This window comes from Corythoichthys intestinalis, chromosome 3 (assembly GCF_030265065.1).
Source record: "Corythoichthys intestinalis isolate RoL2023-P3 chromosome 3, ASM3026506v1, whole genome shotgun sequence".
Classification (NCBI taxonomy): domain Eukaryota; kingdom Metazoa; phylum Chordata; class Actinopteri; order Syngnathiformes; family Syngnathidae; genus Corythoichthys; species Corythoichthys intestinalis.
Genome location: NC_080397.1, coordinates 61,304,044 through 61,326,734, shown reverse-complemented (window position 1 = coordinate 61,326,734; position 22,691 = coordinate 61,304,044). Strand labels below are relative to the sequence as shown.

Genomic DNA, 22,691 nt, shown 5'->3' with positions numbered 1-22,691 from the left:
TAGCGTGTAAGGTCAAGAAGAGTCACTTGTCATGAGTAATGTGTCACAGTGTACTACTCTTCTGCTTCTTTTTCATTCTGGGATTAATGGTTTCTTACATAAAAAAAATCTAAATCTATCATTTCAGCATTGAACATGATGACATGCTGCTGATCTGTCATAAAAATGAACTAGTGGTGGGTGACTAAACTCAAATGATGACTGACATGAATGATGCACGTAGCAATAGCAGGTGCATATTGCATCATGCTTGTGCAAACTCATGCTGACTCGTTCGCACTGATGCAACACTGGACAGGGATTGTACCACTAGGTTGTCACGGAAACCGAAACTGAATAGATGGAACACAGAAAGAGCATTATGATGTTTTAGCACAATTTTCATTTGTTCAGATTTGAACTATTAACTACCTTATTACCTCACTAGGCTGTTTTTTGGACAGTAGAAGGTCATCTTTGAACTCTTATGGTGATTATTGCTTGGTTATTAACAACAAAGGAGCTCCAGATAAACCATAAAAGTATACTGTGATATATTCTGATGTATTCTGGGACCTATTTCAAACGCGAGTAGAACCAGGACCTGACAGGATATTGGGATAAATTTGTGCATTTACTGACCAGGTAGGTACATCATGTTCGCAATTTGGAGAGTCTGATTATATTACACAGGAGTGCCTGAAGCAAAATACAAGATAGGAACCTTTTTACATGTCAAATAACAGTTCATATGAAAGATAACTCTGCTCTGCTGATTGCTATCTGCTTTTTTTAAATAGATTTTTTTAAATGTTGAATCTGCAATATATTGTTCGAATACAATACGCAAGGCAAGGCAAATTTATTTATATAGCACAATTCAACACAAGGCAATTCAAAGTGCTTTACATCACATGAAGATCATCCTCTATTTTTAAGACAAGTAATTCTTAAAAGATAAATGTTAGTATGAGTTATAATAATTTGATATTATAACCCCTCTTAATGTTTTTGTTTTAATAAAGTTTGTAAAATTATTTTAAGTGATAGGTAGCCATTCTTGTTACGTCGCAGTGCGTGACGTCACTGGTCCCGTTGACGAAATTCCAGCGTGTCACTCGTTAGCTTTCCCAACATGTCGTCAGTTCTACCCTTCCTATTTGAACCAGATCTGAAAAGTGAGGAGCAGGACAGCACTGTCGGTCGTTCACAAGACGAGCTTCAGGGGAAAATGCGTGCAGCAAATACCTGATAAGACAAAAGTTGGGCAAAACTGGTGATGCGAGAGAGTCCAGTTGGGAACTCCGGTTGGAAACGAGAGCGTATGCTGTCCGGTTTTATTAGCAGATATTCAAGGTAAGCATATTGCGGTTTCAAACTTATCCCAATATAATTATGTAGATGCTCCCATTCATGCACATTTATTCACAAAAAATAATAATTCCACCTTGACCACTCACTTCACTCCCCTTGTTTCCATTTGACTGGAAATTGCATCCAAAAGCAGCACATCGTGGCATTTTACTTCGCGAGTTTAGGCAACAATAAGCAATTGTTTAACACGCTACAAATTTGGAAAGATACCAATGACGTCATCACTGCGAGCCCGCAAACCATGGCGCCAACTAACGGTCAAAATATGGACTAAATATTATAAAATATTGCCATTGATTTAACATTTTATGTGTTTCTAACAACATATTTTAGTACAAGAGAACAATTGTGGTTTCTTAGAGCCTACATGTATTTAAGTTAGAGGATCACTTTAAGTGTTTTGTAGACGAGCAGTAGTATTTTGTAGTCTATCCTTTGACTCACTGGAAGCCAGTGTAGCGATTTCAAAACCGGTGTAATGTGGTCCAGCTTCCTTGTATTTGTGAGGACTCTGGCTGCAGCATTCTGTACTAGCTGCAGCTTCCTGACTGAATTTTTATCAAGACCCGTAAATATACCGTTGCAATAGTCCAATCTGCTGAAAATGAATGCATGCATAAGTTTTTCCATGTCTTGTTGAGTCAGAAGCCCGTTAATTCTGGATATATTTTTTAGGCGGTAATAAGCAGATTTAGTGACGGACTTTAGATGGCTATCAAATTTTAGGTCTGAGTCAATAATTACGCCAAGGTTTCTGACTTGATTTGTAGCTGTAAGTGACATTGTTCTAAGGTGCCTGCTTATCTTTGACTTTCCTTTTTTGGCCCGAAAATGATCACTTCTGTCTTCTCCACATTTAACTGGAGAAAATTCTGGCACATCCATTCATTGATTTGATGAATGCATTTACTCAGAGAGACTAAGGGACTATAATCATGTGGGGACACAGAAATGTACAGTTGTGTGTCATCTGCATAGGTGTGATAGGAAATGTCATACGCCAATATAAAGAAATCTAAATACAATATGTGATATATTTATATGGCGGAAAAAACTCAGGTGACCTGAGGTTCCGCTCTGAGACCCCCAATTTGGCCAAATTTCAAAATTGTCCGATATGCACGTGAGATACATCATTGGAAAGCTTAAATCTCAATTTTCTGGGGGAAGAAAAATGTTGAACAGCAGGGCATTTAAAAAAATAATAAATAAAATTTTAAACGGCAAAACCCTAAGTGGAGGCGAGAGCACGATTAAAGACCCCACAATTTTATCGAGATATTATCACGTACATACCATGTTTCAATCCAAAAACTCCATGTAGCATGCTTCACCAAGTGTCAAGACACAGCTGTGAATGGTCACAGTCGGATTTTGGGGGGATTTTATGGGTGAAACAGGATGAAATAACAAGGGTCGCGATGCAGAAATTGCAGACAACAAGGAGTGGTTGAGATTTTCTTTTTTATATAGCTACCCTTTTAAACGTTATTTTTCAATTTTTTTTGTTTGGATCGATTATTTATCATCTAACATATCGAGGAAAATGCGACAGTGACAAAAAAAAAATACAATTAAGCGATAGTAATGAGGTAGATATCTGTGACTTTTTTACAGATGCCAAATTTTTCATTGTGACGTCATTTGTTTAAAAGTTTAAAATATGCGAGTGAATCATTTTTTAAAGTCGTTTTTTCTTCTAAAACTAAATATTAGATATCAATTAATGATTCTAAGCTAAAAATGACAGACATTTCGAATAATAAATATGATTACTTACCTTCTTTTTATGGCTAGGTTGAAACAAAAGCTGTTGCGCGACGTCTGTAAACGGGGGTTTTCAGGGTAAAACGGACAAATTAAAAATAGTTCGGAGGCTTAATGCGTCATGAATCTGCTATGGCAGCATATAAACATATTGTTCAATCAAACACAACAGTTGTTTTGGCTTAAAATACAGCAGTTTATTTTAAAGAGGGGTGCATGAGTCTCTGAGTTTTTCAGTCTTGTCTGTGTTTTCCCGCCATATATAAGTACAAAAAGAAGTACAATAGTTACACTGCTGGCCAAAAGTATTGGCACCACTGCTATTCTATCAGATAATGCTCAATTTCTCCCAGAAAATGATTGCAATTACAAATGCTTTGGTAGTAATATCTTCATTTATTTTGCTTGCAATCAAAAAACACAAAAGAGAATGGGGGGAAAAAAAGCATTATCATTTTACACAAAACTCCAAAAATGGGCCGGACAAAAGTATTGGCACCCTCAGCCTAATACTTGGTAGCACAACCTTGAGACAAAATAACTGCGAATAACCGCTTCCGGTATCTATCAATGAGTTTCTTACAATGCTCTGCTGGAATTTTAGACCATTCTTCTTTGGCCAACTGCTCCAGGTCTCTGAGATTTGAAGGGTGCCATTTTCAGATCTCTCCACAGGTGTTCTATGGGATTCAAGTCTGGACCCATTGCTAGCCAGTCTCCAGTGCTTTCTCTCAAACCAACTTCTAGTGGTTTTTGAAGTGTGTTTGGGTCATTTTCCGGCTGGAAGAACCATGACCTCTGAGGGGGACCTACCTTTCTCACACTGGGCCCTAAATTATGCTGCAAAATTTGGTGGTAGTCTTCAGACTTCATAATGCCATGCACACGCTCAAGCAGTCCAGTGCCAGAGGCAGCAAAGCAACCCCAAAACATCAGGGAACCTCCACCATGTTTGACTGTGGGGACCGTGTTCTTTTCTTTGAAGGCCTCGGTTTTTTCCCTGTAAACTCTATGTTGATGCCTTTTTCCAAAAAGCTCTACTTTTGTCTCATCTGACCAGAGAAAATTCTTCCAAAACGTTTTTGGCTTTCTCAGGTAAGTTTTTGCAAACTCAAGCCTGGCTTTTTTATATCCCAGAATAGGCAGCAGTTTGTCCCCCTCTTTTACGGAGGTAGATTTGTGTCTTTATTATTCAATCCAAAAAAAAGTTGCTTCAATCAAATAAAAATTTGCTTCAATCAAAATATATATTTTCAATCGAAGAAAAAGTCACTTCAATCAAAGAAAAAGTGAATGCAAAAATAAATTTGAAACTCAAAAAAATATATTTGGAAACTTTTTTCTTTGATTGAATTTTTTTTCTTTTATTTAAGTATTTTTTAAATTTTTTTATTGAAACAACATTTTTGATTGAAGTCATGTAATTTTGCGTTTGGACCATATTTTGGCTAGGACATTTTTGTCTTTATTATTCAATCAAAAAATAAGTTGCCTCAAACAAAAAACTATATATTTTCAAAAGAAAAATCACTTCTATCAAAAAAAACCCCCCCCCCAAAAAAAAAAATTCAAGCGTAGGAAAAAATATTTGAGACTCAGAAATTCGCATTTCAAATTCAAACTGTTTTCTTTGAAGCAATCCTTTTTGTGTTTGAGCCATATTAGGGGTAGGACATTTGTGTAATCAAAAAACTATTTTTAATCAAAGAAAAAAATCATTTGCAAACATTTTTTTTTAATATATTTTTTTATTTGAAATATATATATTTTTTAATTGAAGTGTCACTTTTTTTGAAAAGCAAAAAATTTTAAACTCTTGATGCCGATGGCACACCCCCTTACCGGTGCCCTATATTCAGCTTGGACTTCAGCAGACTCTGATGGCTGGTTGGAGCCCTGGTGGCCATTATTCTTGCCTCATACTTTTATGCCATTGGCGTAGTCACCTGCCACTCAAACACACCGGAACTAGCGTTGAAGTTGAATCTTTGTGTCAAAATGATTCAATCGAAAAAAAGTGCCTTCAAAACTTTTTGCACTTCAAAAAAAAAAGTGCATTCAAAACTTTCCCCCCCCCAATTTTTTTCCTTTGATTAAAAATAGTTTTTTTGATTAAAGCAACTTTTATTGCGATTGAATGATTTAGACACAAATGTCCTACCCAACACAAAAAGGATTGCTTCAATCAAAGAAAACAGTTTGAATGAAAAATAAAGTGTTCAAATGCAAATTTCTGAGTCTCTATTTTTTCACATTCAAACCTTTTTTTCTACTATTATTATTATTTTTTTTTTTTTTGATTGAAGTGATTTTTCTTTTGAAAATATATATTTTTTGTTTGAAGCAACTTATTTTTTGATTGAATAATAAAGACACAAATGTGTGGTCCATGACTTCAATCAAAAATGTCGTTTCAATCAAAAAAATACTTGACTTTAAAAAAAAAAAAAAAATCAAAGATAAATAGTTTTCAAATATATATTTTTGAGTTTAAAATTTATTTTTGCATTCAAACATTTTTTTTAATGAAGTGACTTTTTCTTCGATTGAAAATATTTTGATTGAAGCGACTTATTATTTGATTGAAGCAACTTTTTTTTTTGATTGAATAATAAACACACAAATCTACCTCCATACTCTTTAGCTTTTTGCTAAGTACAGTGCGCAGCGTGGTCCTTTTCAACTGAGCCAAATACAACGCGCGCCCCCTTCCCATACGTCAGTGGTATGATCCACTTCCTGTCTGGATTTGAGAGCATAAATAACCGAGTTGCCCGCCATGAGGTTAGTGAGGCTGCTGGGATCTTTGTAGTAGGAAAGGGGGGGCTGACCTTCATCAGATTCGCCAGTACAAGCACATACACTCCTTTCGTTGCTACATTCGCACTTTTTAAACCCTTTAGTCGTTAACGATGATGAACGGTCATATGAATGGATTCCACAACTCGGTCATTGACGAGGACTGCTTCTTGTTCACCTCGGAATCTGTCGGAGAAGGGCATCCCGGTAAGTACCCACTGACCTTTTAGCCCACTTTATTGTATAAAGCTAACGGCGCGTAGACCAGGTTTATTTTTTTCAACAGGAGTTAACCTTTAAGCGGGGTAATTTAGTATTTTCATGCGAATGTTCGGCGAGGAAATGATTCGCGGGGACCGGTTGGCGTTAGCTGGCACACGCGGTACACGCTAGCGTGCTATGCTTAGCTCACTTGGGGTTTGTGTCGCGTTAAAGGGTCTTTAAACGTGTGTTCTTTTAAAAGACCGTGACATTCCAAACTACTTAGTCTTTAATTTGAACATCAACCTATGTTGAGTCATCTCCATGACTGTGCATCTCTGTTAGATAACCAGCTAGCAATGTGAAGAGGATTGGGAGTAGGTCGCTTGATTATTTAAAATCAATTTTATGCCCGACATGAACAGCCCCAGATATCTCTTGTCAAGGTTTCTCCCCGAATTTGACGGGTTTCTTGCCTCATTCAACTAGTGCTAGCTCATCCGGGGTTTAGCTAACTCGTGCGTTATATACAAATAAATATGAATTGGCGCGTTAAGGTTGTTTCCTGTTGTTACCGCTTAGCTATGGGCCCCCACCACATGCTCATGTTGGAAATGGCGGCTATTTGATTGGGCCACTCCCACCGAGCACATGGAGTGCTGTATGCCTTAAGCATGTGCTTCAACGTAACATGTCATTGAGCATTTTTCTCATGTTCAGACAAGATCTGCGATCAAATCAGCGATGCGGTCCTTGACGCCCATCTCAAGCAAGATCCCGATGCCAAAGTTGCCTGCGGTAAGCCAAACGAAGGTTTTCCTTCTCTATAAACACGGATGTTTGTTTTGATGACCTCGTGTTTCCGGTGTGTTTTAACAGAGACCGTTGCCAAGACGGGGATGATCCTCTTAGCTGGTGAGGTTACCTCACGAGCTACGGTGGACTACCAAAAAATCGTGCGGGAAACCGTTCGCCACATTGGCTATGATGATTCTGCAAAAGGTGAGTTTGAAATGAACGAATGTCTTCCAGGCCCTTGAACATCGCACATAAAAAAACAACATAATGAAACTAGAAACTGCAATTTATAGAGAAATTACTCTAGGGCCTTTGCTGTGTGGATATAGAGATCTTGGCCCCGCCCAAGGCTATCAATAAAATGGATAAACATGCCTGCCAATGGCATTAAACAAAAGTAAATGCCATCAGAAATAAATCGGAAATTTGGACGTCCATGGCAGTCAATGGAAGCACCCTCCATAAGTGTCAATGGAATCTGGGACATTTGGGGGACACGTCCTATTGATGGCTGGTCATTTCCTGTCGATTTGGGGACATTATTTTTTTTGCCATTGAAAATGAATAGGAAATTTGGACGTCCGTGGCCGTCAATGGCATCAATGCAATTTAAATTCCACTGGAAGTGAATGGGAACGTTCCCGTTATAAATGAATGGGAAAGTTTTTGGCAAATTTCCAGGGAATTGTAATTTTTTTTTTTTTTTTCCAATTTCTGTATACAACTTTTATGCCTCTCACCACCCCGGAATTTTTGACGCCCAAATTGTTATTTGGTCCAAAATATTGGACTAGATACATTTTGAAACTTTTTTTTTTTTTTTTTTTCCGGAAAATCGCCGTTTATTGGCGAACGGAAAATTTTTTGGGGTCGTTTGAAAAATTCCCTGCATCGCATGAAAATTCCAGTCGTTTCTATATTTGAGAGGTGCCGATCGGGCTGTGCGGCGCACCGAAGAAATCCCATTTAAAAAAAAAAATTACACCGACCCAGATAATAACTAATGTAAAGTGTCAATAAAGCATGTGCTGTAGTTTTCACGTCATGTGTTGGATGTAGTGCTGCAACGATTAGCTCGAGTAATTCGATTAGAAGAAAGCTTCGGATCAGATTGCTGCTTCGAGGATTCGTTTAGAGTGGCGTTGTAATGGTTTATTTTGAGTGTTTGCATTTAGTTTTATTGATTTGGGTACATACTAGAGCTGCATCAATTATTTTGGTAATCTATTAATCGAAGAACTAGTTAGTTCAAATAATCGAGTAATCATATAAGGAACATAACAAATTAGAATACCTGAGCTGAGCCTCAAACTGTATTAAAAAATAAATGAACGAAGATCTAAGTAAAATAAAAGAACTGGCTAACTTACATAGCAAAAGTCCGCTAGCTTAAATGCTAGAAAATGTTAGGTTGGTTTTTTTTGTTTTTTGTTTTTGCAATGCTCTTAACAAATGGTTCAAACTCATATTCCCTCAAAATAAGGCAAAATATACCTATAAACTAAATTACGAATGCACCAATAAAGATTGGCTCAAACAAAAACTTTGTTTGTTGGTCTTAACAGGGAGCAGCTGGATCCAGCGATGGTAAATAAGTTATGCAATATTCTCTGTTGCTACTAGAAGGCAATGTATCCACCCAAATTAATAAAACAAAATGCAAACATTTTCAAAACCATTAGAATTCAACTTTAATTACGCTAATCCTCGAAGCAGCAAAATTCAAATATTTTTTTTTTCCCCAATCAAATTACTCGAGTTAATCGATTAATCGTTGCAGCACTAGTAGATACACTGCCTTCTAGTGGCAAAAGTGAATTTGACACAACTTGTCTAACTAGAGGTGCAACAATTAACTGATTAATCATTTAGGACCTTCAACTTGTCTAAATTCTTGAAATTATAACATGGTAGTGCTGCAACGATTAATCTGTTAACTCGAGGAATTCGATTAGAAAGAGCTTTGAATGAAATTTTGTGGCTTCGAGTAATTTAATTTGAGTGGTGTTGTAATGGTTTGTTTTGAAAGTGTTTGCATTGTTTTCTTGATTTGGCTGGATACACTGCCCTCTAGTGGCAACAGTGAATATGACATAACTCGTTTAACATGGCTAAATCCAGCTACTCCCTGTTAAGACAAACATAAGGGGGAGTTTTTGATTGAGCTAATGGTTTTTTTTATACATTCGTAATTTAGTTCATTGGTGTATTTAAGTTTTTTTTGTTAGAATGTGTCTTAATGATTTTTTTGAGAGCATTGTTTAAAAAAAGTTAACAATTTATAGCATTTAAGCTACCGGCTAAGATCAGGTATTTTAAATTTCAAATGAAAGTGCAATTCTGCTTGCTTTGAAGAAAAAATTGGGAATTTTAGTTTTGCATTCGCATTTAATGCTCTTTTGAAAGTGCAATCTTGGCAAGCCTTTGTTTTACATCTCCTAAAATTTAAACTGCAACACATTAAAATGTTCCTAATCCAATTATTCGAACCAACAAGTTGATAGATTAATCGACTACTAAAATAATCGATAGCTGCAGCCCTATAACATGTATATATAACTTCTCCGTTGTAAATATTTTCAGATTTTTTTCATTATATTTTTGTTAAGTCAAAGTAGAACATGAACAAAAATCTGCTTTTACTTTGGAAAACAACAATTAGAGCAGGGCGGTAACCCGAAAATTTACCGTCACCAAAATTCTTCACGATGACCGACGTAAATTTTGACCATGTCGGTAAATTTGGTAATTTAATAAAACAAGAAAATATAGTCTTTTTATCCCGCTTTGACGCTGTGTTGTTCGGCTATGTTCATTCCCCTTTAAGAAAGCAGACAGTGTGCTTACATATGGAGTCACGTGGTTTTCAGGAAGCCATCAAACAGAAGCCCGGTAGGCTAACGTTAGCGGCTAACGCTACAAGTAAACGGGATGGAGTCGGACTTAAGTTAGCTTCACCAAACTTTCACCCGACATTACGTAAACTCTTGGCGGGTTCCAGACGGGCTTTCACCCGCTGTCCTCCCTGGTTCTCACGATATCAGGAGAGGATGCTTTCAGTGCTTTCTTCTGGTAGCCAAGCCACAGGCTAACGCTAGCGGCTAACAACGGCTACAAATGAACGTGAAAGAGTCAGACAGCGGCTCTAACCTTGTCGAAACGGCTGAAATTAATGAGTGGACTGGGCACGGACTTCATGTAGCAATCATCCTGTCGCGTTATTTGGCATCTCTGTGTGATTTCTCTGAAAGCTTTCATGATGGTATAGCACTCAGCATAAAGTATAATCCAACAGTGAAGCCTATATAATGACAGTTCAATGGCCACAGCTATTTTTCTGTACGTGTTTGCTTTATTCTGCCATCATAAAACCTTAAATGTTTCATTGGCATCAGAGCAATACAGCTTTAACCCTTTAAGGTCTGGGCCTATTTTGTCTGATTTTGCATGCCTTTGAAGTTGCCTTTATATTTCAAAGAAAGAATTGTTTACGATGGCCTGATTTGGTCCCTTTTTTTGTGACACCTTGAACTTCATGTCCAAACTGTTGTTTCATTCACTGACCAATTATAAATCATCATTTTGGGCCCAAAAAGACCAAAAATTCCAAAATCGTTTTGTCAAATTTTTTAATATTGATGTCCAATTGACAACCAAACATGCGTAACGAACAGTTTTGAAACTTTGTAATATTTATTCAACATGTTAGGATGAACATTCAACCAAAAAAATTTAGAATAAATAGTCTTATATTTGACAATTCAACATAACCAACAGGTATAGCCATAGGCGTTTTTTGCCTTTATACATGCTCTAGTCAAAACAGGTTATATACAGCAGACCGAACAGTGAAAAAATATATACCATCTAACACAAAAAGTGTTTAGAGGCCATCTCTTTAAGAGTTTAGGTATTGCGGCCCATCACCTGATGAAAACTATGTACACACAATCAAGCTTCTTGAACACACATTTATATAGACAAATTGAGAAGACTGATTGTGGGGGAAAAAATATATATACAACATTGGGGAAAAAAAGTATTTTCAAAAATATTTACAATAAACAAGTTAAATTTTTTTCAGGCATGCCACTCCGAAAAGCAGTTTCGTTCTGGAATTCGACACAGGGCGACATCACACAGCCCACACTTCCATGGGGTGTCGGTCCTCTTTCCACCCTTCCATTTTCATTTCACTTTACTTTCATTGTCACTATAAATGTACATGAAAAAAAGTCAGTATTTATGAAAATAATAAAGTATAAAATAAAACTATATACAGCAATAAATAATAATGGAAATCTATATGTATGACAATAGAAAGAATACCATAGCTGACTTTGTGCTACATCCCTAATCTTCATATAGAAAGAAGATCACAATTATAAATTCCTGCCTTGGATACACACAGTGCACGTGCGACTTTGATCTGATATGCACATTTTATTATTATATACACAAACACACACTTATATTGCATCAAAATTAACTTTGTCTTGCAATATCAAAAGAAACTTTCAAAAGAAACTTTTTCAGCATCAAAAAAAGTGAGTTTGCTTACCTCTGCTCGTCGATGGCGTCGCCCACGTGTTCAAATCCGTCACTATCTTCACTCGAGGACTCTTCCGAAGAAGACGATGATGACGAATTTGGACCATCCTCTTCCTCAAGTTGATCAAAAAGCACAATTGCCTGCGCTAAATTTAGTTTTCCGTTCATTCTCAGTCACACAAAGTCGCTGCTCGAGCCACACGGCCGTCGCTCGCCACCTCGCTGCTTCAGAACACTCCTCCCTCTTGTTCGGTGGAACCTCGCACGGCAGTTATATTTATTTAAAAAACACATTTTGTGCTTCCACTGTGACTTCGAAAGGGTTCGTTTGATTTGTGTTTTTTTCATGGAGCTTCCGTTTTGAAAAAGGACAAGAAATGATGGAAATATAGACATAAACAAATGATCCATGCAGCGTTTTAATGTTTTTTTGAGAGGACAATAAAACTATTAAACTTAAATGACAATATCTCACGTTTTAGTTGGTCGATTGACTTCAAATAATGAGAGTAAACCGCAACTTCCGCACTTTGAAACGAGACCAACCAACGGCATGTGGGTGACGTAATTAAAACGTGAGGGCGCTTCAAAGACGACGTGCGCTGAGGACGCGCCGGCTCGTCCTTCGACTCTCAAGGGTTAACCTGGTTGTGTCTGTGTGGGGGGTGCATGTATTAAAAAATGTTTTGGGAAAAAAAACCTGAAACCTTGATGTAAACACTTGTGTTGAATAATTATGTCACAGCAGCCATTACCAATAAGTTGTCTGAAGTGTACTGTTAAAGCTGCAAGTCATTTGTGTTAGAATGACATGTTTGCACAGTCGTCATGTTGATTTTTATAATGTACATTTTTCAAGTCATACAAGCTGTTATAAATGTTCACACTAAAATTCTTATTGTTTACAAGATTTTTTTAATACTTAATGTTTAGACTGCATGTGCAATTGTTAAATTGAAAGCTGGTTAAATAAATTTAACGAGAAACGGTTAATTTGTATTCCATGCATTGATTCAAAATTTCAAATTATATAACAGTCTGCTTGGGCGAATTTATCGTCATTTATCGTTATCGAGGTAAATCTGCTCAATTTATCGGGATACGTACTTAAGGCCATATCGGTCAGCCCTAACAGCAATTCACATTTTTTGCCAATTTTCGGACATTTTACTGTCTAACCTAGTTACTTAATAAGGCAGCAAAAACTAATCGATTTAAGAAACAACTGATAAATTCTCAGTTTTGTTCGATTTTAACGATGCCGGTGGACAAAAGCAGTAGTGTTTTGCCTTATGAAAGACTGCTTTATTTACTTAAATGTCCCTTTAGGGGCTCCGTAACATATCACTAATTTTATGAAAATATTTTATAGAGGTTGAAAAGTTACCTAGTGTTGCTTTAAACCGATTAATAAATTGCCAACGAATTAGATAATTGATACAGTTGAAGGAAATACTCATCCATTTTGTCTATATTGCTACTTACAACATGCTGAAAACAACTTTAAGGGAAATGGTGAAGGTAATTGAAAGAAGTGACATTTATCCGATTAATTATTCGCTAAATTAATGATCCAATTAATCTATTTTGAAAGTCGTCTTTAGTTGCGGCCCTAATTGCAATAAATGATTGTTTCAGTGCTATCGGAGGTGATAAATGTCCAATCCATCTGAAGTGGAATCTTTCTGTTTAATTGGATTGAATGTCTGTTCCAAATATGTAACTGATACTTTTTCACTTTTTTTAATCAAATAATTAAAAATACACTGAGGTGTGTTATATTAGGTATAAAGTGCCCCACATCATAATAGATGTTTTTCCGTATCGTCCAGCTCTATTGTGTCTTAACATGGTGTTCTCTGCACATAGGCTTTGACTACAAGACCTGCAATGTCCTTGTCGCTTTGGAACAGCAGTCTCCCGACATCGCCCAGGGTGTCCATGTGGACCGCAATGAAGAGGACATTGGCGCAGGGGACCAGGTCAGTTTTCAGATTTTCTTTTGTTTTGAAAAATACGCGAGCATGACACTGAGCTTTTTGCTTTCAAGGGCTTAATGTTCGGCTATGCCACTGACGAGACTGAGGAGTGCATGCCCCTCACGATCGTCCTCGCCCACAACCTCAATGCCAAGATTGCCGAGCTGCGACGTAACGGCACTCTGCCGTGGCTCCGACCTGACTCGAAGACACAGGTAGTTAATGCGGATGAGCCAATCAAACATGCAGCAAGTGGTCCGGGGTCAGTCTTTAGTCACAATTTAAGTTGCCGTCTCTTTTGCTTCCTCTAAGGTTACCGTGCAGTACCGTCAGGACCACGGCGCCATGCTTCCTGTGCGCGTGCACACGATTGTCATTTCCGTTCAGCATGACGAAGATGTTTGCTTAGAAGAGATGAGGGATGCCCTGAAGGAAAAAGTCATCAAGTCTGTTGTTCCCTGCAATTATTTGGATGATGACACCATCTACCACCTGCAACCGAGTGGCAGATTTGTCATTGGTGGACCTCAGGTAATCGAAGAGGGTGGAATTCAGACATGTTGTAGCCAGTGTTGTTTTCGGCAGCCCTTTTAATTTCGTCTGAGCCTTTAGGACAATAACAGGGATGCATCTGGGCCGCGCCATTTACGCATTTTGACAGTCACTGGCGCAACTTTGTAACTCCGCTGCGCCAGCACCGGCGCAAGTCTATTACGATTGGCGCATATTGCTACTTGATCTGCGCCACATATTACATACTTCTGTTGAAATAGCTAAAGAAATAAATTTAGTTAAACAGCAATTGAAAACTGTTCGTTTTCCTTTAGAGGTTTTAACTTTCGTCGTCTGCCATCTTGACATACCGATATCTAGCCTAGAGGTTAGATCGGGCCTAAAATATCCAGCACGACCCGACACGGCCCGCTGGTATTGAAGCTCGACGCGGCCCGAGCCTGAAAAACCCTATTTAAAAAAAGGGGGAAACAAATGTATTTGTTGGAGTGACGCGAAAAAAAAACGCAGCAGCAGCAATTTACTTTCATTTCTTCGAGTTGGCAGAAAAACGCAAGTTTTCAAAATGTTTCAATAGTCTACATATTTTTATGATCATTATAAAAGCATTTACACAACGAAATAATGCCGGGAAAGTTTAATATTAAAAAAAAAAAAGACATGCGGTTTTGCAGACACAGAGAAGATTCAAAAGGATCACATTTGTGTTGCCTTTGTGTGCATAAATAAGTGTCTTTTGTAACGAATTCTCAGTAGGCAGAAAAAAAAACCGCAAGTTTTCTTAATGTTTAAATAGTCTACATATTTTTATGACCATTATAAAAGCATTTACACAACGAAATAACGCTGGGAAAGTTTAATATATTAAAAAAAAAAAAAAAAAAGACATGCGGTTTTGCAGACACACAGAGAAGATTCAAAAGGATCACATTTGTGTTGCCTTTGTGTGCATAAATGTCTTTCGTAACGAATTCACAATAGGCAGAAAAAAACGCAAGTTTTCTTAATGTTTAAATAGTCTACATATTTTTATGATCATTATAAAGCATTTACACAACGAAATAACGCCGGGAAAGTTTAAAAAAAAAAAAAAAACATGCGGTTTTGCAGACACACAGAGGGCAAGATTCTAAAGGATCACATTTGTGTTGCCTTTGTGTGCATAAATAAAAGTGTCTTTCCTAACGAATCGCAAGCGCTCCAGCGGGAGGAGAAGAAGAAAAAGCGGGCGGCGCCACAGCGTTCATGTGCTTGCACAAGCAAATGCAAAATACAGAGCGCCTGCTCTCGGTTTTATCCCTTTTTTTTTTTTTTTTTAAATATAATTTATTAGTCCGGCGCGGCGGCCCGACCTGACCCAACCCGAACGTGAATGCTTTACATTTTGGGCCCAACCCGACCCCAAATTCGGGTTCGGGCACAAGATCTAACCTCTAATATAGCCATAATCACCTTGCATTTGTTTCGGTGCGTTCCAATTAGGCTCGAGCGTTTACGTCACAACAGCACGGGATCATGCAAGATTTGCGACAACGCAGCCATTTCGGAAGCACGTCTGCATCACGGGACATTTAAACTTAACGGCAAATACAATTCAACTACGAGTGCCAAAGATGGAAAAAAAGTAAGGAAAACTTGCGAGTTCGATACAGAGACAAACTTGTTACCACGGCGAAGGACAGATATGTGAGCAATTTTAAGGATGTGAACAATGTTGACCCTTACGAGCAAGCCGAACACAAATGGAATAAAGATGTCGACAAGCTTCCACACCACTACGCGAAACTGACATCGTGCTGTATTTAGTGTTTGGTGTAAGTTACTACACTCATCAGCAGTTCCGAAACTACAACTCGCTACAAAGCTACGAACAGTTTTGCTGCGGATGGGTGCAGGATCTGCACATTATGACCATAGCAAACGGCAACACCATCTTTCTAGCAAAGGTAGGCAGTGTGTGTTTACATTAGTCTGTGAGCACGGATGTACAATTTTTTTGTTGCAGAAAATGTAGCCTGTGTACAAATTCTTTGCCACTCTCTCACGTCAAAATATTACAGCTTTTTCATTTAGCAACGACAGGAATTATGTCTTATGAAGAAAATGCACATGTATGCGTGCTAGTTGTTTAGCTGTAGCTATAGCTAACAACAGGCCGACTTAGGGCATAAAGTTACCGAAATTTGGGTAAACAAACGAAATTAACTTACCGGAGTGGAAGTGCATAGAGCAAACTCTGTGTGTAACTGGAGAATCAAACGTTATGCCCTTCCTTCTGATCAAGGCCACCCATGCCATTCTTCGACATTTGGTAAGTTCAGATATGACCTTTCCCTCGCCTTTTCTCCATGTCTGGATCCGGAAGAAACTCAATGGTGTTCCGTCGAGCTGTACATTCTCCTTTCTATTCGATCGGTTGTTGCAATTCTTTACCGCACAATAATTTCCAACCATTTTTAAAGAGCGACCTGTGTTGAAATGCCTCACTGTTTGTTTACCGCTTCCATAATGGCGATAGCGGCGGAAACCTCGCGAGTGCCACGTCATGCGCTCGAGCCTAATTAAATTGAAATTGAATTAAAATTGTTTGTTGATATACACTGGGGAGAACAAGTATTTGATACACTGCCAACATTGGCAGTGTATCAAATACTTGTTCTCCCCACTGTATTAGAAAAATATATTTTGCTCAAATAATGGTTTTTCATTTGCAATTTAGAAATATCATGCTCCAACGTGTAATGTATTTTGTTTTATTTCAATCAGTTTTGTATACTTCGTCAATCTAGTTAAATCGGGCCCCATCAATTTTATAATTTGGCCCCCTTGTCAGACACAAGGGGGCCAACTGGCCCCTTTTTTTAAGTTCCCAGATGCATCCCTGCAATAATACTTATTAGTCTTGGTCAAATTTTAGTCATTATATGGGGCATTGCAAGGGAAAGATCCAGAAAATTCTTTTTTTTTTTTTAAATCTCGTTTCTTCGGCACGTCACACAGCCCAGACAGTTTAAACGTGGCGGTTCGAATGTCAAAATCACCTGATTTTTCGTATGACGCAGGCAATTTTCCAATGACACTCCAATAATTTTTGGGGGGAGTTTTTTTTTTTGGGGGGGGGGGGGATTCTAAATGTAGTCCTACAATTTTTGACATAATCTCATCTCGTCACATAACCAAAACACTGCTACGATGCAGGCTAACTACACATAAATTGTCTCACATTGTGAACATGTGACGGAAACTGCTGTATTTTTGTCTTGTTCTCGTCATGTCCGACGAAAACAGGCATTCGTGTCATTATGTTTTAGTCTCGCAAGACATGCTTTTAGGTCGTTATCGTCTTGTCATCATCATGGAAAAAAATGGTTCGTCGACGAAATATTTTTGTTATAGTCATCGTTGACGAAAGCAACACTGGTTGTAACTTGAGTATTCCTCACACATCAACACGTCGCTTCTGTGTAACAGGGTGATGCCGGCCTGACCGGGCGCAAGATCATCGTCGACACGTACGGCGGCTGGGGGGCCCACGGAGGCGGTGCTTTCTCTGGCAAGGACTATACTAAAGTGGACCGCTCCGCTGCGTACGCTGCTCGATGGGTCGCCAAGTCTCTGGTGAAGGCTGAGCTCTGCAAGAGAGTTTTGGTTCAGGTCTGCGGGAGCTTCTGGCAATTTTCCTTCCGGATGCCCTTGCCGCATGATTAATGTATGCCGTCTTAGGTGTCCTATGCCATTGGAGTTGCCCACCCCCTCTCCATTTCCATCTTCCATTACGGGACTGCCAAAAAGAGTGAGCGGGAGCTGCTGGACATTGTAAGGAAGAACTTTGACCTCCGTCCCGGAGTCATTGTCAGGTAATGTATGACTCGAAGTGTTGTTCACTCACACGGCAGCACTCTTTTCCTTTCCTTTTTGTGCGAGAGCCGTGGTCTCTGCTTCTTATTGTGACGAAGGTGATTAGTGAAGTTGCATGGTGAGTTCCACGAATTAGTTGTTTTGTACATTAACTGGAGGGTAGGGCTGCAACGAACAATTTTTTTTTTTTTTTTTAATAATCGATTAATCGGACGTTTAATTAAGGTTGGTATAGATGTAAAATACTTAACAGTAACACAACACAGTCAATAGCGTCAATGCGACTGAAGGGCTGTGTACTGTACAAGTGAATGAACTCCGTCACATGGTGGATGCAGTGAACTGTTATGACCACAAGGTGGCAGTAACGAACTCTGAAATGTTAACTGGCTCTAAACCATGGCAGCTCCAGCCAGGACATGAGCTTTTTTGTTTTTTTAGAATTATACATAGCATAAATTAAAAACCCGATCCTTTTCACCCGATTCTGATCCTCTGAAAAATGACCTGATCAGCCCGATTTCAGATTACACGATCGGATGGGGACGTCACGAATTTGACTAAACAACAAAATCAAATGAGGAGACTGACTGACTAATGAATCTTTTCATCAAAAAGTTGCTTCAATCAATCCAATTTCAAAGCACACACTCTTGTATGACAGTTTATAGGAGACTACGCTATTATATGAATGTGGTTTCTTTATCAAAAGATATGAGACAAGTTTACTATCTAACAATAACGCAAGCGCTAATATGCTTCTCCAAAACAATACAAGCGGACACTTAAGACACTGATTAGCATAATCGCTAACTAGCTTAGCGCGCCGTGCTAAGTAGTAACGTCTCATCAACAAAGAATACAAACGATACAATTGGCTTTATTTACTCACCTCTGGATCTAACAACACAAAAGACAATCTAACTCTTGACACTTCGTAACGTTATTGATTCAGCAACCCAACCTGAGTGTAGCAGTGAACTCTCTCTTGCTTTAATCACTGGTGTACGTGCGTCCTCACATTACACACAGACAAGGACCCAAACGGGACGGCTCGTAGCTGCTGGTGAAAATCTATTAACAAATTAGTTGGCAACTAATTTATTACTGGTAATTGATTAGTTGTTGCAGCCTTACTGGAGAGACCAATGTAGATACCGCATTGGTCAGAGGAAGTATGGTAGGTGGGTAAGTGATTTGTTTCGTTTTCCTTCTACAGCCAGCTTGGTGCACAATGCACATCTCCAGAGTTTGGCCTGTGTGAGGTTGAAAGTGTGAATCTGATCTCTACCTAGCCCCTAATGGGACATTGACAGAAATAAAACAAATTTAAACAATATGGTGCACACCAGAAACCATCTGGTAAACATTAGCATTACATACATTTGCTATGCAAGTTAGCCAATTGTTGTAACCATTAGCGTTATACAGCATTTAGGCTATCGGACTTTTTCTATGCAGGTTGGCCAGTTGTTGTAAACATTAGCATTACATAGCATTTATGCTAGCAGACTTTTGCTATGCTGGTTAGCCAATTGTTGTAAACAGCATTACATGGTATTCAAGCTAGCGGACTTTTGCTCTGCAAGTTGGCTAATTGTTGTATGCATTATATAGCATTTAAGCTAGCAGACTTTTGCTCTGCAAGTTAGCCAATTGTTGTAAACATTAGCAATAAATTGCATTTAAGCTAGCAGACCTTTGCTATGCAAGTCGGCCAATTGTTGTAAACATTAGCAATAAATTGCATTTAAGCTAGCGGACCTTTGGTCTGCAAGTTAGCCAATTGTTGTAAACATCAGGATTATACTATATTTAAGATGGCGGACTTTTTCTATGCAAGTTAGCCAATTTTTGTAAACATTAGCATTAAATAGCATTTATGCTAGCAGACTTTTGCCACACAAGTTGGCCAATTTTTGTAAGCATTAGCATTACATAGCATTTAACTTTTGCTATGCAAGTTGGCCAATTTTTGTAAACATTAGCACTATATAGCATTTAAACTAGCAGACTTTTACCATGCAAGTTGGCCAATTGTTGTAAACATTAGCAACAAATAGCATTTCAGCTAGCGGACCTTTGGTCTGCAAGTTAGGCAATTGTTGTAAACATTAGCATTTTATAGCATTTAAGCTGGCGGACGTTTGCTATGCAAGTTGGCTAATTGTTGTATGCATTGGAGTTTTATATAGCATTTAAGCTGGCAGACTTTTGCTCTGCAAGTTAGCCAATTGTTGTAAACAATTGCATTGTATAGCATTTAAGCTAGCGGACTTTAGCTATGCAAGTTAGCCAATTGTTGTAAACATTAGGATTATACTATATTTAAGATGGCGGAATTTTTTCTATGCAAGTTTGCCAATTTTTTGTAAACATTAGCATTAAATAGCATTCATGCTAGCAGACGTTTGCCATGCAAGTTGGCCAATTTTTGTGAACATTATTGCATAGCATTTAACTTTTGCCATGCAAGTTGGCCAATTGTTGTAAACATTAGCATTATATAGCATTTACGCTAGCAGACTTTTACCATGCAAGTTGGCCAATTGTTGTAAACATTAGCATTATATAGCATTTAAGCTAGTGGACCTTTGCTCTGCAAGTTGGCCAATTGTTGTAAACATTAGCTATAATAGAATTTAAGCTAGCGGACGTTTGCTCTGCAAGTTAGGCAATTGTTATAAACAATAGCATTTTATAGCATTTAAGCTGGCGGACGGTTGCTATGCAAGTTAGCCAATTGCAACAAATCAACAATTGGCATAGCAAACGTCCGCTTGCTTAAATGCTATATAAAGGCAATGTTTACCAGATAGTTTCTGGTGTGCAACAGATTGCCTAAATTTATTAATTTTCCGTCAATGTCTGGTTAGGGGCTCCGTAGATCTCACCGCATTTGTGTGGTTGCTGCTAAACCTGTTGGTTATGTATTCTAGGGATCTGAAGCTGAAGGAGCCCATGTATCAGAAGACTGCAACCTACGGCCACTTTGGCCGTGACTGCTTCCCATGGGAGAAGCCCAAAAAGCTCAAATACTAAACCTGTTAAGCTTTTCATCCCCCAGGCTTGTTGGTGTATACTACAGAGAAGCCTCCAAGATCCAGGGGGTGAAATGCCCTTCGCTGTCTTTCTCTCCCCCCTTCCCGTTCTCAAATGATTCATCGTTTACCAACGTGACTCCCTGTTTTGCCTGTCACATTTATTACACTGTCACCTCGAAGGCATTCTTTTGTTTTGTTAGTTTTATAGGTTTCCAAGAACTTGTCCCTTGTTCTTGTCACTGTGCTAGAACTTGATTGGCTGCAGTTCTGTCATTGAACATTGGTGTAGGTTAACAATCATAGGACAGTGGTGGCGTGTGACTGTAGTTGGCCTTCACTCTATGGTGCTAGGAACACGTATGACCTGCGAAGTAAATTTTTGTCTTGTTTTGATGATCCTCTGCTATAACTGAGCAACATTTTTCCTTCGTCAGTATGGTTAAACAAACGCTCACCCACTTTATTTTTGCTAGCATTACTGGACCGGCACAAAGAAATGGGAAGGTTCTTGCTGTTGACTAAAATGCTATGCATTTCAGGCTGAAGAAACAGCCACATTTTCAAGCTCTAGCCACATGCCGCTGCAGACCTTTGCTTTTTTTCTGACGTCATACAGAAAAGTCAGAGGCTGCTGTGTCCCTGCTCTGGTCTGCAGAGGTGTTAGGTGAACTTGGTTTTTAAGTTTTTGTTTCGTTAATATTGGTTTTTTTTTTTTTTAATTACAAAAAGAGAAAAATGTGCCCTTAGACTCCGCATGTGTATCGATGGCAGGTGTAGTTACAGAGAAACCTGGCTTCCCATCTTTATCCTAGCGGAGTCGGTTAGTCTTAATTGGATGTCCAATGTCAACGCTATTTATTTGTTCTCTGAAGCTCAGCGTGGATACAGAGAAGCTGAGGTTTCAGAAGGCAGCTTTAAAAACAGTTTCTTGAAATTCCTCTTGACTTGATCATTTGTTGGCTTTGAGGTGCCAGAGTGTCGTACAGAAAAGCTTTGGTTAACCTCGAGGACAAATTGCAAATGTGTCATTATTTTTGGACCGCGCAAATATTTTTTTAGATGAGCTGGTTGTCAACGCCCCCCTCTTGTTTTGTCTGTTTTTTAAATGCGTCTGCAGATATGGCTCATACAAATCTTCACCAGGTGATGGCAACATTTGGTTGGTGTAGTACAGAGAAACCAGCCTTGTTTACATGGCCATCTAATGTAACGCTCTTATTGGCGGTCATAATCGTTGGCTACAGTAAGTGTATATGTGCCTTTTCTTTCTTCCATCTTTGCTTCGCTTTTCACACTCCCTCACACATAAATATGCTTCTATTATGAGCACGTAGCTGATTCTGTAATGCGCTTCATGATTAGATAGGACACTTTGCTTGTGCTCTATAATAAACATGTGCAACATGCAATGTGTCATTGTCAGTACCTTTTGATTGTACCAACTTATTTTTACATTATAGGAATTCAAGTATTTAGTACACAGGTAGTCCCCAGGTTACGAACGAGGTTCGTTCCTACGTAACCCGTATTTCCACGGAAGTTGGAATTGACCCTTTAAAGCAAGACTAGGTAACTTTTTAACCTTCTCTTTTTTTTATTTTTTTTTTTTATTTTTTTTTTATTTTTTTTTTTTATTATATGTTACGGAGCCCCTAAAGGGACTTTGACAGAAATGAATTTAAGCAATCTGGTGCGCACCAGATTAGCATTAAGCTAGGGGACTTGTGCTATGCAAGTTAGCCAATTGCAAAACTTGCATAGCAAACCACTTCTAGCTTAAATGCTATATAATGCTAATGTTTACAGCAATTGGCTAACGCATAGCAAA

The 22,691-nt window shown here is 38.5% G+C and overlaps 1 protein-coding gene across 2 annotated transcripts; it reads left to right on the top strand.

Annotated features, from left to right (window-relative positions):
- Nucleotides 1-350: 350 nt before the first annotated feature.
- mat2ab (methionine adenosyltransferase 2Ab) lies at nucleotides 351-22,272 on the top strand. 2 transcript variants are annotated; one of them, XM_057832664.1, is made up of 10 exons: nucleotides 351-624; nucleotides 1,149-1,335; nucleotides 6,841-6,918; nucleotides 7,000-7,122; nucleotides 13,339-13,451; nucleotides 13,520-13,663; nucleotides 13,761-13,979; nucleotides 17,433-17,615; nucleotides 17,685-17,818; nucleotides 20,759-22,272. In XM_057832664.1, the coding sequence occupies exons 4-10, from the start codon at nucleotides 7,020-7,022 to the stop codon at nucleotides 20,859-20,861; spliced, it is 999 nt and encodes a 332-aa protein (XP_057688647.1). In that variant the 5' UTR covers nucleotides 351-624; nucleotides 1,149-1,335; nucleotides 6,841-6,918; nucleotides 7,000-7,019; the 3' UTR covers nucleotides 20,862-22,272. The 2 variants fall into 2 exon arrangements, with proteins under 2 accessions (XP_057688647.1, XP_057688646.1); XM_057832663.1 differs by lacking the exons at nucleotides 351-624; nucleotides 1,149-1,335 and adding an exon at nucleotides 5,761-6,126.
- The last annotated feature ends 419 nt before the right edge of the window (nucleotides 22,273-22,691 follow it).